The following is a 19,680-nucleotide window of genomic DNA, read 5'->3' on the forward strand; positions in this document are numbered from 1 at the left end:
AACTTCGGAGTTAATGGTTAATTTTGACAATGTGTGTGTGTATATATTCTGTCCCACTGAAAACAGTGCAGGAATGTTAATTAATATGCCACTGTGTGCTGTGTGAGATCGAGGGAGGAGGTGTTATTGTGTTTTGTCTGTATCCTGCCCGGTTATATTGCCTCTGTTCTGCAGAGGCTGGTCACCAGCATCACAATTAGAATTTCCACCAATTTTTCAGGGCACCTGCGTAGAAGATAAGAAATTCGCGCCACACCGCCGCCCACGTAGATTCACGCGGGGAGACAATTTCACTTGACTTTGACACTTTGTCTAGGGGCCACGCAGACCTAACCCTTACGTGCCACGCAATGTGCTCTCTAGCGACAGTCAATCGCTAGTGCAGTGTTTTGGGGGCTTGGAGACTGCATTGGGAAGAGTGTGGGGGAAGAGAGAGAGATAGATATGGGAGGGGGAATGAGAGAGAGAGAGGAGACAGAGGCATGGACCACAAGGGGGAGAGGGTGGAATCTCGGTCTGGCTTGGCTGTGTTTGTGGCTGGTGGGTAAGCATGCAATAGAGCGGGTTGGTGTGGTCGAGGTTTAGTAAGGCATAGGGAAGGTGCCACATAGGTAAGTTAGTATAGGTTCGGTGGGGGTGGTATATGATGTTTATGGTGTAGGGTGGGCGGGGTACGGGTGTATATCTTATTGGGTGGGTGTGGTACAGGGTGTGTATGGCAGTGTGGGGAGCGGTAGTGCCGCGGTTAGCGCGCTGCGCTATAAACCTGGCGACCCGGGTTCGATTCCCGCTCACGGCCAACACCAGTGACGATTATCTGAACCGGTCCTGGGCCTCCCCTAGGTCGACTCAGCCTCAAATGAGTACCTGGTGCGGTGGATAAAAACATTGCCACTGGGGAGACTAAGGCGGTCGGGCGTGGTGCTGGCCACCCACCCCCTCGTGTACCGTTCCGGCCTTCATAGGTGCTCGCTAACAGCACTTGCCCCTACAGTCTGTTAAGGCCATATGGGGGATCTTTGTCTTTGTATGGCAGTGTGGGGAGCGGTGGTGCAGTGGTTAGCGCGCTGTGCTACGAACCTGGCCATACGCGTTCCATTCCCGCTCTCTGCTACCACAAGTCAATCAATGAATTAAGTCTTAATTTTTATAGCACTATTTCGTACAAAGGATGCCATTCAAAGTGCTGTTCTGGGTTTCCCCTAGATCGACTCAACTTCACATGAGTACCTGGTACCGTGTTTAAACATCGCCACTGGGGAGACAAAGGCAGCCGGGCATGGTGATAGCCAGCCACCCCCTTGTGTACCGTGCCGGCCTTCATAGGTGCTCACTAACAGCAATTTCCCCAACAGTCTGTTTAGGCTACAGAGGGGATTCTTGTCTTTATATGGTTGTGTCGGATGTGGTATTCGTTGGATGTGTTTTTTTGTAGGGTGAGTGGTATATGGCAAGCATAGGGTGGACGGGTGGGGTTATAGGTTTGGTGGATGTGGATCTGTGTGGTACTGTGTGAGTCGAAGTTGGCTATAGTGCATTTCCCTACTAGTTAAAGGTAAATATTGAGGATGGGTATGGATGACTATTGGGTGGGTGAGTTGGTTTTCACAGCACGAGCCAGTGAATTCTTATTATAACGCATAGGGGTTGAGTGTACGTGTGTTATGGTACATCATACGGCGATAATAATAATTGATGGTAGGTTTAGTCGAGGTGTATGGTCTAAGAAAATAATAACACAGCAATGCCAATAATGATTTGACCTGGAAAAAAAAAAACCTCACCTAGTCTCGGGGCCGTTTGTCACATGCGTTGAGATTTTGGCCAGTTTTTGTTTTGTATTGAAGAGTTGTGTGGAAAGTAAACCAGAGTACCCATAACAAAAGCAAAGATCCCCCGTGTAGCCTTAACAGACTGTTGGGGCAAGTGCTGTTAGCGAGCACCTATGAAGGTCGGCACGGCACGAGGGGGTGGGTGGCCAACACCACGCCCGGCCGCCTTTGTCTCCCCAGTGGCGATGTTTCAACACCGCACCAGGTACCCATTTGAGGCTTAGTCGACCTAGGGTAGGCCCAGGACCCGGTTCAGATAATCGTCACACCGGTGCTGACCGTGAGCGGGGAATCGAACTCGGGACGCCGGGTTCGTAGCGCAGCGTAGCGCAGCGTAGCGCTAACCACTGCACCACCGCTCCACACACACCACCTCCACACACACACGCACGCACATAGCAGGCACGGTCACCTGACAGCCCAAACACAGAGCACCTGTGACGATCAGGGCAGTCTCCCACCTGAGTACTAACCAGGCTCCGTGACCTGCTTGGCTTGTGGGAGCCGACGGGAGATCGGGCCGCACTCAGTGTGATTTGCCCGGAGGCACAGTCTAGGGGTAAGTTCTGAAACCACGGTGAGATGTCCTTCATAATGTCGAGTCTACGGTTAGTAGGCGGGCATGGTGCAGAATAACAAAATAACAGAGTCTCGGACTCCGTGAAACAGTACATTATAGGAGGTTTTTTTTTACGCTACAAGCCAAATGAGCCTTTCTTCTGAGACCAGTTATTTTGCAGCGCATTTGTTTCGGTAAAACCATGTGCCGTCACATTCAGGGTGATGTGGTGATAAAGCAATGCGCATGGGGTTAGTGGCTCTGTAAAACAAAGGTTGTTGGGCTGGTATATGTATATGATGGGCGGGTGGGGATTGATACAGGATGGGATATTATAGTGTAGGGACGTTCGTGGAACGTACAGTAGTCCGGTACAAGATGAGATATAATTGTATCCGGATGTCATAGGCAGAGTGGTGATGTGAAAAGGTTGATCGGATTGGTATGGTATACAACAGTGGTGGCAACAATACTGGATCTGTGAATTATACATATGATGGGTGGGTATGGTATCGTGCTGGTCGTGGCACTTATGGTAAGAGGATAAACAGATGACTGTGTTTGTTGCTAATGTATTGGCAGTGGCGCACAATCACAAATAACGAAACACTCAGCACACTCGTCAATGACACTGTGGCCTTAAGAGGAAAGCAATAATAGGCGTCGTTTCGGGCAATGACCCTTTTTAATAGTAACTAAACTGTCGGAGGGGAGGGAGGGAGGGTGGGTGGGGAGGAGGGGAGGGATGGTGGGTGGGGAGGAGGGTGGGTGTGTGGAGGGAGGAGGGTGGGTGGAGCGGAGGAGGAGGGTGGGTGGGTGGGGAGGGAGGAGGGTGGGGAGGAGGAGGGTGGGTGGGTGGAGAGGAGGAGGGTGGGTGGGTGGGGAGGAGGAGGGTGGGTGGGTGGGGAGGAGGAGGGTGGGTGGGTGGGGAGGAGGGAGGGAGGGAGGGTGGGTGGGTGGGTGGGGAGGAGGGAGGGAGGGAGGGTGGGTGGGTGGGTGGGTGGGGAGGAGGGAGGGAGGGAGGGTGGGTGGGTGGGGAGGAGGGAGGGAGGGAGGGTGGGTGGGTGGGGAGGAGGGAGGGAGGGAGGGTGGGTGGGTGGGTGGGGAGGAGGGAGGGAGGGAGGGTGGGTGGGTGGGGAGGAGGGAGGGAGGGAGGGTGGGGAGGAGGGAGGGAGGGTGGGTGGGTGGGGAGGAGGGAGGGAGGGTGGGTGGGTGGGTGGGGAGGAGGGAGGGAGGGTGGGTGGGTGGGTGGGGAGGAGGGAGGGAGGGAGGGTGGGTGGGTGGGTGGGGAGGAGGGAGGGAGGGAGGGTGGGTGGGTGGGTGGGGAGGAGGGAGGGAGGGTGGGTGGGTGGGTGAGTGGGGAGGAGGGAGGGAGGGAGGGTGGGTGGGTGGGGAGGAGGGAGGGTGGGTGGGGAGGAGGGAGGGTGGGTGGGTGGGTGGGGAGGAGGGAGGGTGGGTGGGTGGGTGGGGAGGAGGGAGGGTGGGTGGGTGGGTGGGGAGGAGGGAGGGTGGGTGGGTGGGTGGGGAGGAGGGTGGGTGGGTGGGTGGGTGGGGAGGAGGGTGGGTGGGTGGGTGGGTGGGGAGGAGGGTGGGTGGGTGGGTGGGTGGGGAGGAGGGAGGGTGGGTGGGTGGGGAGGAGGGAGGGTGGGTGGGTGGGGAGGAGGGAGGGTGGGTGGGTGGGTGGGTGGAAGGGAGGGAGGGTGGGTGGGGAGGAGGGAGGGTGGGTGGGTGGGGAGGAGGGAGGGTGGGTGGGTGGGGAGGAGGGAGGGTGGGTGGGTGGGGAGGAGGGAGGGTGGGTGGGTGGGGAGGAGGGAGGGTGGGTGGGTGGGTGGGGAGGAGGGAGGGTGGGTGGGGAGGAGGGTGGGTGGGTGGGTGGGGAGGAGGGTGGGTGGGTGGGTGGGGAGGAGGGTGGGTGGGTGGGTGGGGAGGAGGGCGGGTGGGTGGGTGGGGAGGAGGGAGGGTGGGTGGGTGGGTGGGGAGGAGGGAGGGTGGGTGGGTGGGTGGGGAGGAGGGAGGGTGGGTGGGTGGGTGGGGAGGAGGGAGGGTGGGTGGGTGGGTGGGGAGGAGGGAGGGTGGGTGGGTGGGTGGGGAGGAGGGAGGGTGGGTGGGTGGGTGGGGAGGAGGGAGGGTGGGTGGGTGGGTGGGGAGGAGGGAGGGTGGGTGGGTGGGTGGGGAGGAGGGAGGGTGGGTGGGTGGGTGGGGAGGAGGGAGGGTGGGTGGGTGGGTGGGGAGGAGGGAGGGTGGGTGGGTGGGTGGGGAGGAGGGAGGGTGGGTGGGTGGGTGGGGAGGAGGGAGGGTGGGTGGGTGGGTGGGGAGGAGGGAGGGTGGGTGGGTAGGTGGGGAGGAGGGAGGGTGGGTGGGTGGGTGGGGAGGAGGGAGGGTGGGTGGGTGGGTGGGTGGGGAGGAGGGAGGGTGGGTGGGTGGGTGGGTGGGGAGGAGGGAGGGTGGGTGGGTGGGTGGGTGGGGAGGAGGGAGGGTGGGTGGGTGGGTGGGGAGGAGGGAGGGTGGGTGGGTGGGTGGGGAGGAGGGAGGGTGGGTGGGTGGGTGGGGAGGAGGGAGGGTGGGTGGGTGGGTGGGGAGGAGGGAGGGTGGGTGGGTGGGTGGGGAGGAGGGAGGGTGGGTGGGTGGGTGGGGAGGAGGGAGGGTGGGTGGGTGGGGAGGAGGGAGGGTGGGTGGGTGGGTGGGGAGGAGGGAGGGTGGGTGGGTGGGTGGGGAGGAGGGAGGGTGGGTGGGTGGGTGGGGAGGAGGGAGGGTGGGTGGGTGGGGAGGAGGGAGGGTGGGTGGGTGGGTGGGGAGGAGGGAGGGTGGGTGGGGAGGAGGGAGGGTGGGTGGGGAGGAGGGAGGGTGGGTGGGTGGGTGGGGAGGAGGGAGGGTGGGTGGGTGGGTGGGGAGGAGGGAGGGTGGGTGGGTGGGTGGGGAGGAGGGAGGGTGGGTGGGTGGGTGGGGAGGAGGGAGGGCTGGGTGTGTGTGTTCACTGTTTGGCTATTCTGGTGGGTAGGAGGAGGGATGGTGGGTAGGAGGAGGGATGGTGGGTGGGTGTTCGTGTGGGTGGGTGTGTGGGGTGTGTGCTCCGGCCCTCTGTGTGTCACCCAGGGGCTGTGGCTGGATTGGGTGCTGGTTCAGAATCTGCCCGTGCTCCTTCGGAGGTAGTGCGTGTGTCGCTCTGTCCGTGTGTGTCTCTCAGCTCCTGCCTGAAGTGTTAATAGAACTGGATCTGCTAACAGGTATGCAGTGTGTGTTTGTGTGTGTCTGTCTGTGTGTCTGTCTGTGTGTGTCTGTCTGTGTGTCTGTCTCTGTGTGTCTGTGTCTGTGTGTCGGTGTGCGTCTGTCTGTGTGTGTCTGTCTGTGTGTGTCTGTCTGTGTGTGTGTCTGTCTGTGTGTCTGTCTGTGTGTCTGTCTGTGGGTGTGTCTGTGTGTGTCTGTCTCTGTGTGTCTGTCTGTGTGTGTCTGTCTCTGTGTGTCTGTCTGTGTGTGTCTGTCTGTGTCTGTCTGTGTCTGTCTGTGTGTCTGTGTCTGTCTGTGTGTCTGTCTCTGTGTGTCTGTGTCTGTGTGTCGGTGTGTGTCTGTCTGTGTGTGTCTGTCTGTGTCTGTCTGTGGGTGTGTCTGTGTGTGTCTGTCTCTGTGTGTGTGTCTGTCTGTGTCTGTGTGTCTGTCTGTGTCTGTGGGTGTGTCTGTGTGTGTCTGTGTGTGTCTGTATGTGTCTGTCTGTGTGTGTCGGTGTGTCTGTGTGTGTCTGTCTGTCTGTCTGTGTGTGTGTCTGTCCTGTGTGTGTGTCTGTCCTGTGTGTGTCTGTCTGTGTCTGTGTGTCTGTCTGTCTGTGTGTGTCTGTCCTGTGTGTGTGTCTGTGTGTGTGTCTGTCTGTGTGTCTGTGTGGGGAGCGGTGGTGTAGTGGTTAGCGCTACGCTGCGCTATGAACCTGGCCACCCGGGTTCGGTTCCAGCTCACGGCCAACATCCAGTGACGATTATCTGAACCGGTCCCGGGCCTCCCCTAGGTGGACTCAGCCTCAAATGAGGACCTGGTGCGGTGTGTAAACATCGCCACTAGGGAGACAAAGGCGGTCGGGCGTGGTGCTGGCCACCCACCCCCTCGTGTACCGTGCTGGCCTTCATAGGTGCTCGCTAACAGCACTTGCCTCTACAGTCTGTGAGACGCTACACGAGGAGGGGATGATATCTGGTGGTGTTTGTACATATTAGGGTATATGCTTGGTAATACGGTATAATACATTGACGAAAATACACACACAAGGCCAAGCTGAAGTGCATATATAGTAAACACACGCTGTTAGTGTTTCATTGCGCGATATGAAATGTTGTTTACGTGGTACGAAGAGCTTACGTGAGTTTCTGTGTTGTGTTTGTGTACTGTATGATAGTTAACAATTAGTATATTAGTACGTGTACTATAGGGGGGGCTCTTAAGAGGATCGCTAGTGTGTATGTGTGTATGTATACTCTTTGAGTTTCAATGTTACGTTTGTGTACAGTGTGTGTTGTGTATTAAACGATGAGTCGATGGTTGAGTTAACGTAACGTAGAATCATATCTGCTGCGACATGAATTCGTGTGTTTTTAGTGTCTAATTATGGGATTAATCACGCAAAGTGATTAATCTTTGCGTTTAAATGCGTTCCATGACACGGCAATTGACGTGAACGCCTTTGCCTACTGTAGACGATGCACACTTTGTGTACAGTTGTTATGTGTTATATGTGTGTGTGTATATACATTATGTGCTGGTGTTTTTAAAAAGTGTCGTTTGCATCTGTCGTGAAAGGAGAAAATCAACCTTTATTTAGACTTAAATACAGCGACGAAATGCACGCACACACACACACGTCGGTTTAACTCGGATGTTCGATGTGCTGTGGATATGTCAATCAAGTTCGTTGTATAACTTATTACAATGTTAAAACTAAACACTTTTATGCCTGATGAGAGAGAAAAAAAACATGCTTTGTGTGTCTGGTACTGTACCACACAACTAACACAGCACGCTACGATAATAATGTTACATACAGTGCAGTACTTTGAATGTATGTTCATGTACCCGTGTTCCGTATACAAGTTAATTTAAAATATAGATTTAAGTTAATTTTAAGTGTGGCTACATCTCAACACTTTGTGTGCGGTTCCGTCTTGACATCTTTGTCCGAACTGTTTTAAGTACAGTACTTGTTTTAACTATACAGTGCACGCGTTTAGAGTTATTTTAAACGCCTAAACCAGCGTTACAAAGTGTTGTGGCTTGTATAATGAACGTCTGTGTGTGTGTGTTGTATCGCAATGCAGTGAAACATTAAGTGTGTTGCTATACGTGTGTAAACAACAACTACAACCTTACTATATATGCGCCAATACAATGACTACATTCTAGAACTCTACCAAGTGTGTGACATTGAATGACTACAGCACTGCATTTTACTTTATAACGCGTTAAATTATTATACAATTATGTACGGGTACGCGTAACAGCACTCTTATGTGCTTAATGTTAGAGTGGTTTGTGCATGAAGACGAAGACCACGAAAGTGAAGGGGTGGTGATGGTGGTGGTGGGGAAACTTTGAAGGGTTTAACATTCCAACGTGGCTGTCCCCCTCCTCCTGCTGCTTCTTCTTCTTGTTGTTGTTGAGTGTGAGGTGGGTGAGCGGTTTCTAAAGGGGGAGCGAGGCTGCTTTAAGGAATGTGTCTTTGTGTGTGTGTGTGTCACGTCTTGTGTGTGTCTTGTGTGTGTGTCACGTTGTGTGTGTCACGTTGTGTGTGTCTTGTGTGTGTGTCACGTTATGTGTGTCTTGTGTGTGTGTCACGTCTTGTGTGTGTCGTGTGTGTGTCACGTCTTGTGTGTGTCGTGTGTGTGTCACGTTGTGTGTGTCTTGTGTGTGTGTCACGTCTTGTGTGTGTCACGTTGTGTGTGTCACGTTGTGTGTGTCTTGTGTGTGTGTGTGTCACGTTGTGTGTGTCTTGTGTGTGTGTCACGTTGTGTGTGTCTTGTGTGTGTGTCACGTCTTGGGTGTGTGTGTCACGTTGTGTGTGTCTTGTGTGTGTCACGTCTTGTGTGTGTGTCACGTTGTGTGTGTCTTGTGTGTGTGCCACGTTGTGTGTGTGTCACGTTGTGTGTGTCACGTTGTGTGTGTCTTGTGTGTGTGTCGTGTGTGTGTGTCACGTTGTGTGTGTCTTGTGTGTGTCACGTCTTGTGTGTGTGTCACGTGTGTGTCTTGTGTGTGTGTCACGTTGTGTGTGTCTTGTGTGTGTGTCACGTCTTGTGTGTGTGTGTGTCACGTTGTGTGTGTCTTGTGTGTGTGTCACGTTGTGTATGTCTTGTGTGTGTGTCAGGTCTTGTGTGTGTGTCACGTTGTGTGTGTCTTGTGTGTGTGTCACGTTGTGTGTGTCTTGTGTGTGTGTCACGTTGTGTGTGTCTTGTGTGTGTGTCACGTTGTGTGTGTCTTTGTGTGTCACGTTGTGTGTGTGTGTCACGTTGTGTGTGTCTCGTATGTGTGTCACGTTGTGTGTGTCTTGTGTGTGTGTCACGTCTTGTGTGTGTGTGTCACGTTGTGTGTGTCTTGTGTGTGTGTCACGTTGTGTGTGTCTTGTGTGTGTGTCACGTCGTGTGTCTTGTGTGTGTCACGTTGTATGTCTTGTGTGTGTGTCACGTTGTGTGTGTCTTGTGTGTGTGTCACGTCTTGTGTGTGTGTCACGTTGTGTGTGTCTTGTGTGTGTGTCACGTTGTGTGTGTCTTTGTGTGTCACGTTGTGTGTGTCTTGTGTGTCACGTTGTGTGTGTCTTGTGTGTGTGTGTCACGTTGTGTGTGTCTCGTGTGTGTGTCACGTTGTGTGTGTCTTGTGTGTGTGTCACGTTGTGTGTGTCTCGTGTGTGTCACGTTGTGTGTGTCTTGTGTCTCAGCCATCTCAGTCATCTCAGTCAGTCGACCCGTGGCACCTGGGTGTGCCCCGTGACCTCCTGCCCGCGGGCGTTCGACACTTCACGTGGCCTCAAGGTGCACCTGGCCTGGCACAAGCGTTGTGGTGACGTCACCGCCACTTAGTGGCGAATGGCGGTTGTTGTTGTTGTCTTGTGTGTGTGTGTGTCTTGTGTGTGTGTGTCTTGTGTGTGTGTCTTGTGTGTGTGTGTCTTGTTTGTGTCACGTCTTGTGTGTGTGCCACGTCTTGTGTGTGTGTCTTGTGTGTGTGTCTTTTGTGTGTGTCTTGTCTTGTGTGTCACGTCTTGTGCCTGTGTGTCACGTCTTGTGTCTGTGTGTGTGTCTTGTGTGTCTTGTGTGTGTGTGTCGTGTGTGTGTCTTGTGTGTGTGTGTCTTGTGTGTGTGTGTCTTGTGTGTGTGCTCGCAAACAGCACTTTGCGTGCTCGGGAACGGCACTTGTCCCTACAGTATGTTAATGCTATATTGTACGGGGGATCCTTTGTCTGTGTGTGCCTAGAAACTTGCTGTACGTTCTTCATGTACCTTGCGTGTAGGCATAATACATCTGTGTACAGTACATTTTTAAAATTCCTTGCCCTCTGTATATAATTACTGTACACTGCAAATATTGTTTGTGTGTGTACATGACTATGTGTGTGTGCCTGTTCTTTCTGGCGTACAATTCCCTGCCACAATTATATCCTCTGTTCTGTATGCTTACGAAACTTCGACCTTCCCCCCCTATCTGCCCGTTTAAAGGAACATCTGACTCGGCTGGAAACAGTCAGACTGGCCCTGCCTGCCAACGATCCATCCTGCATTTAACCAGCCTGGGTTACAGCAGATCATTGAAAGATCTGGACACAGTCCCATCGCATTTGGCTAGGTCACGTAGCCCGCACACCTTAGCTAGAGAGGAGATGGGCTGATGTGTGAGTGAGTGACACAGGCTAGAGAAGAGTGGAGCTGGTGTGTGAGTGACACAGGCTAGAGAAGAGTGGAGCTGGTGTGTGAGTGACACAGGCTAGTGAAGAGTGGAGCTGGTGTGTGAGCGACACAGGCTAGAGAAGAGTGGAGCTGGTGTGTGAGTGACAGGCTAGAGAAGAGTGGAGCTGGTGTGTGAGTGACAGGCTAGAGAAGAGTGGAGCTGGTGTGTGAGTGACAGGCTTGATAAGTGATGAGCTGGTGTGTGAGTGACACAGGCTAGAGAAGAGTGGAGCTGGTGTGTGAGTGACACAGGCTAGAGAAGGGATGGGCTGATGTGTGAGTGACACAGGCTAGAGAAGAGTGGAGCTGGTGTGTGAGTGACACAGGCTAGAGAAGGGATGGGCTGATGTGTGAGTGACACAGGCTAGAGAAGAGTGGAGCTGGTGTGTGAGTGACTGGCTTGAGAAGAGTGGAGCTGGTGTGTGAGTGACACAGGCTTGAGAAGAGTGGAGCTGGTGTGTGAGTGACACAGGCTAGAGAAGAGTGGAGCTGGTGTGTGAGTGATACAGGCTTGAGAAGAGTGGAGCTGTTGTGTGAGTGACAGGCTAAAGAAGAGTGGAGCTGGTGTGTGACAGGCTAGAGAAGAGTGGAGCTGATGTGTGAGTGACACAGGCTTGAGAAGAGTGGAGCTGATGTGTGAGTGACAGGCTAGAGAAGAGTGGAGCTGGTGTGTGAGTGACAGGCTGGAGAAGAGTGGAGCTGGTGTGTGAGTGACACAGGCTAGAGAAGAGTGGAGCTGGTGTGTGAGTGACACAGGCTAGAGAAGAGTGGAGCTGGTGTGTGAGTGACTGGCTTGAGAAGAGTGGAGCTGGTGTGTGAGTGACACAGGCTAGAGAAGAGTGGAGCTGGTGTGTGAGTGACACAGGCTAGAGAAGAGTGGAGCTGGTGTGTGAGTGACAGGCTAGAGAAGAGTGGAGCTGGTGTGTGAGTGACAGGCTAAAGAAGAGTGGAGCTGGTGTGTGAGTGACAGGCTAGAGAAGAGGGGAGCTGGTGTGTGAGTGACACAGGCTAGAGAAGAGTGGAGCTGGTGTGTGAGTGACAGGCTAGAGAAGAGTGGAGCTGGTGTGTGAGTGACACAGGCTAGAGAAGAGTGGAGCTGGTGTGTGAGTGACACAGGCTAGAGAAGAGTGGAGCTGGTGTGTGAGTGACAGGCTAGAGAATTGTGGAGCTGGTGTGTGAGTGACACAGGCTAGAGAAGGGATGGGTTGATGTGTGAGTGACACAGGCTAGAGAAGAGTGGAGCTGGTGTGTGAGTGACAGGCTAGAGAGGAGATGGGCTGGTGTGTGAGTGACAGGCTAGAGAAGAGTGGAGCTGGTGAGTGAGTGACAGGCTTGAGAAGAGTGGAGCTGGTGTGTGAGTGAAACAGGCTAGAGAAGAGTGGAGCTGGTGTGTGAGTGACAGGCTAGAGAAGAGTGGAGCTGGTGTGTGAGTGACAGGCTGGAGAAGAGTGGAGCTGGTGTGTGAGTGACAGGCTGGAGAAGAGTGGAGCTGGTGTGTGAGTGACACAGGCTAGAGAAGAGTGGAGCTGGTGTGTGAGTAACAGGCTGGAGAAGAGTGGAGCTGGTGTGTTAGTGACAGGCTGGAGAAGAGTGGAGCTGGTTTGTGAGTGACACAGGCTTGAGAAAAGTGGAGCTGGTGTGTGAGTGACACAGGCTTGAGAAGAGTGGAGCTGGTGTGTGAGTGACAGGCTAGAGAAGAGTGGAGCTGGTGTGTGAGTGACAGGCTAGAGAAGAGTGGAGCTGGTGTGTGAGTGACACAGGCTTAAGAAGAGTGGAAATTGTATGTGAGTGACAGGCTGGAGAAGAGTGGAGCTGGTGTGTGAGTGACACAGGCTTGAGAAGGGATGAGCTGGTGTGTGAGTGACACAGGCTTGAGAAGAGTAGAGCTGGTGTGTGAGTGACAGGCTTGAGACGAGTAGAGCTGGTGTGTGAGTGACAGGCTGGAGAAGAGTGGAGGTGATGTGTGAGTGACACAGGCTAGAGAAGAGTGGAGCTGGTGTGTGAGTGACACAGGCTTGAGAAGAGTGGAGCTGGTGTGTGAGTGTCAGGCTAGAGAAGAGTAGAGCTGGTGTGTGAGTGACAGGCTAGAGAAGAGTGGAGCTGGTGTGTGAGTGACACAGGCTTGAGAAGAGTGGAGCTGGTGTGTGAGTGACAGGCTAAAGAAGAGTGGAGCTGGTGTGTGAGTGACACAGGCTAGAGAAGAGTGGAGCTGGTGTGTGAGTGACAGGCTAGAGAATTGTGGAGCTGGTGTGTGAGTGACACAGGCTTGAGAAGGGATGGGCTGGTGTGTGAGTGACTGGCTTGAGAAGAGTGGAGCTGGTGTGTGAGTGACTGGCTTGAGAAGAGTGGAGCTGGTGTGTAAGTGACACAGGCTTGAGAAGAGTGGAGCTGATGTGTGAGTGACACAGGCTTGAGAAGAGTGGAGCTGGTGTGTGAGTGACACAGGCTTGAGAAGAGTGGAGCTGGTGTGTGAGTGACAGGCTAGAGAAGAGTGGAGCTGGTGTGTGAGTGACAGGCTGGAGAAGAGTGGAGCTGGTGTGTGAGTGACACAGGCTAGAGAAGAGTGGAGCTGGTGTGTGAGTGACAGGCTAGAGAAGAGTGGAGCTGGTGTGTGAGTGACAGGCTAGAGAAGAGTGGAGCTGGTGTGTGAGTGACACAGGCTAGAGAAGGGATGGGCTGATGTGTGAGTGACACAGGCTTAAGAAGAGTGGAGCTGGTGTGTGAGTGACACAGGCTAGAGAAGAGATCGGCTGGTGTGTGAGTGACAGTCTAGAGAAGAGTGGAGCTGGTGTGTGAGTGACAGTCTAGAGAAGAGTGGAGCTGGTGTGTGAGTGACACAGGCTAGAGAAGGGATGGGCTGATGTGTGAGTGACACAGGCTTGAGAAGAGTGGAGCTGGTGTGTGAGTGACACAGGCTAGAGAAGAGTGGAGCTGGTGTGTGAGTGACACAGGCTAGAGAAGGGATGGGTTGATGTGTGAGTGACAGGCTAGAGAAGAGTGGAGCTGGTGTGTGAGTGACAGGCTAGAGAAGGGATGAGCTGGTGTGTGAATGACACAGGCTAGAGAAGAGTGGAGCTGGTGTGTGAGTGACACAGGCTAGAGAAGGGATGGGCTGGTGTGTGAGTGACAGGCTAGAGAATTGTGGAGCTGGTGTGTGAGTGACAGGCTAGAGAAGAGTAGAGCTGGTGTGTGAGTGACATAGGCTAGAGAAGAGTGGAGCTGGTGTGTGAGTGACACAGGCTAGAGAAGAGATCGGCTGATGTGTGAGTGACACAGGTAGAGGAGAGTGGAGCTGGTGTGTGAGTGACACAGGCTTGAGAAGAGATGGGCTGATGCGTTACAGAAGGATGTGTAGCTGTGTGGACGTGACAGTGACCAGCGGTGACACGATCGGCGTCTGTGAAGGACGCTACTGGGCAGTTGTAGGCAGTAGAATGCCTCTTGACCGCCTCGATGTGGCGCCGAACATCACAGATCCTATCATCTGCGATGTTACCCTACTATAATCGCGGATAATAGGTAGAAAGAGGGTTATTTGTATGTTTAAACTACTGCACAGTACTATACACGCAGCAATGCTTCTGTTGTGTATAAGCGATACAGGTACTACACATACTGTGTACGTACCCTTAACAAAATAAGTTTCCTTACTTTTTAACACAAGTACAGTACGATAATAAGAGCAGCACACCCCGAGTGACGTTTAATCGGTCCTGGGTCGCGCTGCGCTGGAAGTTACAAAGGTCATGCATGCCGTGTGTGTAAGTGATGCTATTTACTAAAACAGAAGAAACCAGTGGAGGAATAACGCCGGTTAATAAAACGCAGAAACTTTAGAAACAATGAGATACTTAAAGCGGCTTCCTGATCATCGTTTACATCATCTCCATCATCATCATCATTTGCCTTCGGAGTCCCATACATCGATCATTACGACCGTCATCTCTGTGGCTATTACTGTGATCTTGGCAGGGTAAGCGTGACACGGGAAAAATGGTACGGAAGGTGGTCCGCATCTCCACCATCACCACCTCGATTTCACTGTGTCATCACCATTACAGCGAAATGCCATTAATCGACAGTGATATGGGCTGAGATGCCCACAGATCCTGCAATCCGCCGTAGACTGCCAAATAAATAAAATTCCCCAGCACGGTGGTGTATTTAGCTTAATTTAGGCCTTTTTGGCCGTGTAACTCCATGAATCTGCGGGCGAAACATGGATTATAGGAGCGCGGAACGTGACTACGAGAGTTTTCGCCATATGGGGGTCACAGTTTAGGATTTTTGCATTTTTAAATGCTAAAATCCCTTACGTCGCAACAGTTCAACGTCAGCACAGCTAGTTTGTGCCAAAAGAAAGGCAATTCAAACTAATGTCGCCGAGTTGATGCAACATGTTTGTTAACCACGAGCTCCACCCCGGAGTTAAAAGACTGTGCCTCGCAACTTGTATCCTCAAATTGAATCAAAAATAAATTGCACGCAATTGCAGATAATAGGGTGGATTTACCACGCGAGTCCACTTATCAGCGAAGAGCGTTTCAATAGCTCCTTATGTGCGCTGTGTTAGCGAACACGCTGCCAAAGGAGGATCAATGTATATTCATTTGAATGCATTTTTTATGTACTCACAATTTATTTCAGCACTGCTTTAAAAAAATATTATCTCCAAGAACCTGTAGATAATCTCGATGAATGACGCACGAATCCTCCCCTCGTCCGCATACAAATTCCAGTTAAGAGGAAGCCTATCCGCAACGAGGGATGGGAACATTGCGGAAAATTGTAACAGGGTCTGGATAATAATAGGGTGGTTTTTCCCCTTTTTTTCTGGCAACAAAACTGAAACCTTTTCACAAGGATTCATGGCTGCATTAACCACAATACCTGCAGTCAAAAATGCAAACAAAAAACATACTATGATAATAAGGTTTTGGTGGACCTACAGCTGCCGTGGATAATAGAGTCACGGATATGAAGAGTTCTGCTACAACAATTCTGCAATAATTTGTTTTACTGCCTGACAATCAAAAATATGCCTCTAAATCTCATATGGGTACGAATGAACTGTAGGGTCACATCATGTGGTACTGCAATAGGAATGCAGTGTAAAAAAAACCACACATTTTAGTGGAAACAGATGTCTGACTGAAGCAAAACTTAAACACAAGAGCAGTGTACAGTGCGCACACTGCAGAAAAGATCATACAAAATGCAATAAATTTACACATGGAGAAGAAAAAAAACCCGAAATGTAATTCATGCTCATTAATACAGTATGTACATGCAGGAATCTGAATTCGTTTTTCATCAGCATGCCAAACATAGATTAAAAGTATAATCAAATATAAACTGAGCTTTATTACTCCCGTAGTAATATTGCATAAATGATGATGGTACCGAATTGAATAAAAATGAGAGAGGAAAAACAACGTTGAGTACTGTGTAGGTAACAAGACAATTTAAATTCCTGTACTTTTCAAACATTGAAACGTTTGCGGCAATAAAGTACAAGCACTATAAAACGGAAAATGTAACAATTTAAGCTCGGCCAGGCCTCAAACACTTTCCTTAACCCTGTATTCTGGCCTGGAAGGTCCTGTCCACAAAGGCAACTCACATCAGGCCAGAGATCTAGGAAAGCAGCTGAGGCCCACTTAGAAATAAACTATTTTGCAACATGTTCCAAAAATCCTAATGTACATTTTTTAAATGTTTAAACTGTTAATTTTAGATATCTATCATAATTTACCTTGGAGAGAAATCCAGTTATCTTTTACACGTTCCTCTTCACACCCATCCACCATGATATTTTCCTCCTGAACAAGACAAACTTGTTGTTCAGGTATTCTGCCAATGATCCTTTGAAACAATGTGGCATCATTTGAATAAATACACAGCTTTATTGCATTTCTTAAACAGCAAAATTAATATAAAAGTTACGCCTTCTCAATGATATATACCAAACATTGTCTGGAACACCACCCTACTGCACATTTGCAAACATTCAATCTACAACCTGCCTTTCACCAGGCCTTTGAGAGACACTGAGCTTTGCTCCATTATGCACATAAATGTATGCCTGTCAAATATTGTGGACATTATAAATTGCATTATTATAAAAAAGTATGAAAATAACAAGATAATACGCTATGGAATAAAACCACCACGAATCTTAAAATAATGCGTTATCCCCGCGATTCACAGGAACTCCCGTAATGGAGGGTGTCAAAAACAATTCTATAGCTGTGAAAAATGTGAATATTGTTTGCGTCTAATTCCCCCCTAAACTTCGTGAGATATCGTGATCATGCCAGCCCGCTTCCAAGAAGCCTGCCACGTTCCAAAACACATCATCCAATTGAGATGTCTCACAACACAGACGGGAGAGATACAGGCATTAAAACAACAACAAAATGCCTCTATGTTGGTTCACGTGGCACAGACTCCACTGTGCTCATGTGGCCTATTGACCGGGAGACTTAATCCGCTTTGGATTTTAATAAAAAATATTTTGTGCAAAATCTGTAACTCTCGGCCCTCATGGTAGATTTGCTCCACTTATGTCTTCCCCCCAATTTCTTATTAAATAAATGACAATATTTATACAGTAATTTTTTTACCGAATAGAACCAAAGAGTAGTAATTTTTTTGTTGCAAATTATAGGAGTGGTCAGTCACGTGCCATGCTACCCCTGTAAATCCCCACATTTGTCGTGGATAATTCTAGCGGCGTGGCTAAAACCTCTGAACATCGGCGATTTTTCTACGCAGAAATTATGAGTATTATCACGGATTACATGGTCTTTGATGCTTTCCCTCCACGTTACCACAGATTAATATAATTGTAATGGAACTGCTTCTAAAGGTGCTGTACAAAGCAGTGGGACATGGGTATCGTGGGGGAAGGATGGGTAATTATTTATACATATAATGAGCAAGAGGCAGAGGATAAGGGGACGGAAGAACTTTAAGCCGAAGATTTGGCCAGGGAATCACAGCACAATTGACTGGGTGAAGGGAGTTCCAGACAATGTGGGCAGTAGATGAGAAAGATAATCCTCAAACAAAATGACATATTTCCTGGGGGATTCGACAGGAGGCCCTGGTTGCTGGAGCGGAGTGCGTGGAGTGAGATGAGAGAGGAGAGCTAAGCGGTGGCGAGGGATATCTGAAACGGTTCTGGACATCCTGCCCTTCAACAGCCTGTGCTGACCAGAGGGGCAAAGTGTAGTCAAGCCACCGCAATCACCGACACAGCATGGGGAGGATTTCATTCAGCAGCTGATTGACAAAGGGCTGCAAATTGTCATTAAATTAATGTTTGTTGTTACGAACAGTATTTTTGAGTGTTATGCCATTACACGCGTGGTTTTTTACGGCTATGGCTTCTCACAAGCAACACACACAGCTTCATGTGGAATTGTTTGAATATCCCAGATGCAGCAACTTCATGGAAAAGTCCTCGATATGGGTTTAGGCTTTTGTGAATGAACAACACCAAACTGACATTTGTGGTTTTCTACATTTGCGCAACTTCTCCGGTCCGTTTTCGTCTTATCCGTAAAACAACCGGGAAATAATTTTTTGTATTTTTTTCCCCAAACGTGTCAAGTGAGAGTCTTGTTGAAGGACTCAACGAGGCTCTTTCCCGGATGAGTAAACGACACGGCACTGTGTGCGGTGCGACCTTGTGTGCGGCGCAGGACTCACGCGAGGATGTTATGGACCTGAGCAGTGACCCGTGCCTGAGTCGCTCCAGCTCGGAGGCGTGCTCCACCAAGGAGACTCCCTGCTCCGAGGGCAAGAGCTCCCCGAGCCTGGAGCTCGATGACGATGATGAGGAGGAGGAGGAGGAGGAGGAAGAGCGGGAGGGGAGAAAGGTCCGGAACGACGATGATGACGATGACGATGACACTTCCGGCGGCTCCGACTTCCGGGAGTACGAGCGCTGCGTGTTGCAGGAGTGGCACGACGATGTGGAGGAGGAGCGGGTTCGGGCCGTCAGACTCCTCCGCTGTAACGACGACGACGATGGTGCTGGTGCCAGCGACCAGGTGACGGGAGGAGGAGGTCGTGCCGGTGATGGCCGCACCTCCCCTCTGCCCGGGCGCCCCACGCTGTCGCCCAACGCCAACTCGGCCCATGACTGCGGCGACAGCGGCGGCGGCGGCGGCGGTGCCGGCGTGAGCAGCGGCACGCGCGGCCAGGACGTCGCCACCCCCCTACCCCGGCAACTTTCGCCCAACGCCAACTCCTCAAGCGTCCGGGGCGCTGGCACGGGGGCCAGCGGTGGATCGACGGGAGCGGCCGCAGCCAAAGCGGCCGGCAGTGGCGGGATAAGGGGGGGCGGCACTGCAACCGCCGTTGCCGCCGTTACTTCCAGTTCTGCTGCCGCTGCCACTACCGCCTCTGCAAATGTCACGTCCGACGGCGGCGTCGGCGACGATGATGGGGCTGACGCTACTCTTCCCACCATGGATTGGGACGCGCTGGAGCGACACCTCGCCGGGCTGGCTGCTGAGCAGAGTGGGCGGCAAGGGGCGGCAGCGGCGCGGGCCGGCGGCTCCGGCAGCGCCAGCGGAAGTCCAGCGCCCTCTGTAAGTAACGGCACATCTTCCGGGCCTGTACCTTGTTCATTATTTGTGTTTAATGTAGTTAATGGGGAGGGTCGCAGGCGGCAGGGGGCGGGGTGGTCGGGGGGCGGTTGGACCGCACTGGATCGCTGAATCCAGCCGGATCTTCGAATGCACGTGCCGCTGTTTTCTCCACGAGTTGAGGCGTTTTTTAAGGTAAGTGAACTAACAGCCAATCGGAGAATGGCGTTGGCGCAAAGGGCTCGGAGCCCAAGGCTCCGCTTGGCAATCTCGTGACGGTTGAGCAATCGTGGTGCACCGCTTGCTTGATGCACTATGTGACCCTATCTTTTGTTAATTTGCGCTGTGGTGGCGTTCATGTGGTCACGTAACGCACGGAGGAACATGGCATTCAATGAACGAAAGTCACAATTCCAGCGTGATTTCACCCACACCTTCGATTAGCACGGTGGGCTACGTACGGTGCAAAATAAGTTGAACATATATACCTTTTTCTGTCCTCTCAGAATGATTACGTGACGTCAAATCAACGCGTCCCCTTACGCACACAAGCATGGGATCATCTCCATTGGCGACCCTAAACAAGTCATGGAAACTCCATATTCCTATGGTGGGGGCCAGTCTATCCATAGAACAAACATTGTTCACTTGCCATTGTACCCTTGAGTAGTAAGAATGGCATATTTGGAACTTTCATGTTCTTTCGTAACAAGGTAGAGTATTGGAAAAGAGGACTTTGAACAGAATGGCAAGAGACACAATTATAAATAAAGATTTAAGAA

At 51.7% G+C, this 19,680-nt stretch overlaps 1 protein-coding gene across 1 annotated transcript; it reads left to right on the plus strand.

The window, feature by feature from the left end:
* The first annotated feature begins 5,475 nt into the window (after nucleotides 1-5,475).
* LOC142923745 (uncharacterized) lies at nucleotides 5,476-19,030 on the plus strand. Its single transcript, XM_076064730.1, has 2 exons — nucleotides 5,476-5,537; nucleotides 18,008-19,030. The coding sequence occupies exon 2, from the start codon at nucleotides 18,026-18,028 to the stop codon at nucleotides 19,028-19,030; it is 1,005 nt and encodes a 334-aa protein (XP_075920845.1). The 5' UTR covers nucleotides 5,476-5,537; nucleotides 18,008-18,025.
* Nucleotides 19,031-19,680: the final 650 nt, after the last annotated feature.

This window comes from Petromyzon marinus, unplaced genomic scaffold (assembly GCF_048934315.1).
Source record: "Petromyzon marinus isolate PM22_M1 ecotype Great Lakes invasive population unplaced genomic scaffold, UKy_Petmar_22M1.pri1.0 PM_Scaffold_640, whole genome shotgun sequence".
Classification (NCBI taxonomy): domain Eukaryota; kingdom Metazoa; phylum Chordata; class Hyperoartia; order Petromyzontiformes; family Petromyzontidae; genus Petromyzon; species Petromyzon marinus.

What these genes read in the sequence shown, in the direction of transcription:
- LOC142923745 (XM_076064730.1), top strand. Translation starts at nt 18,026, where the DNA reads ATGGACCTGAGCAGTGACCCGTGCCTGAGTCGCTCCAGCTCGGAGGCG.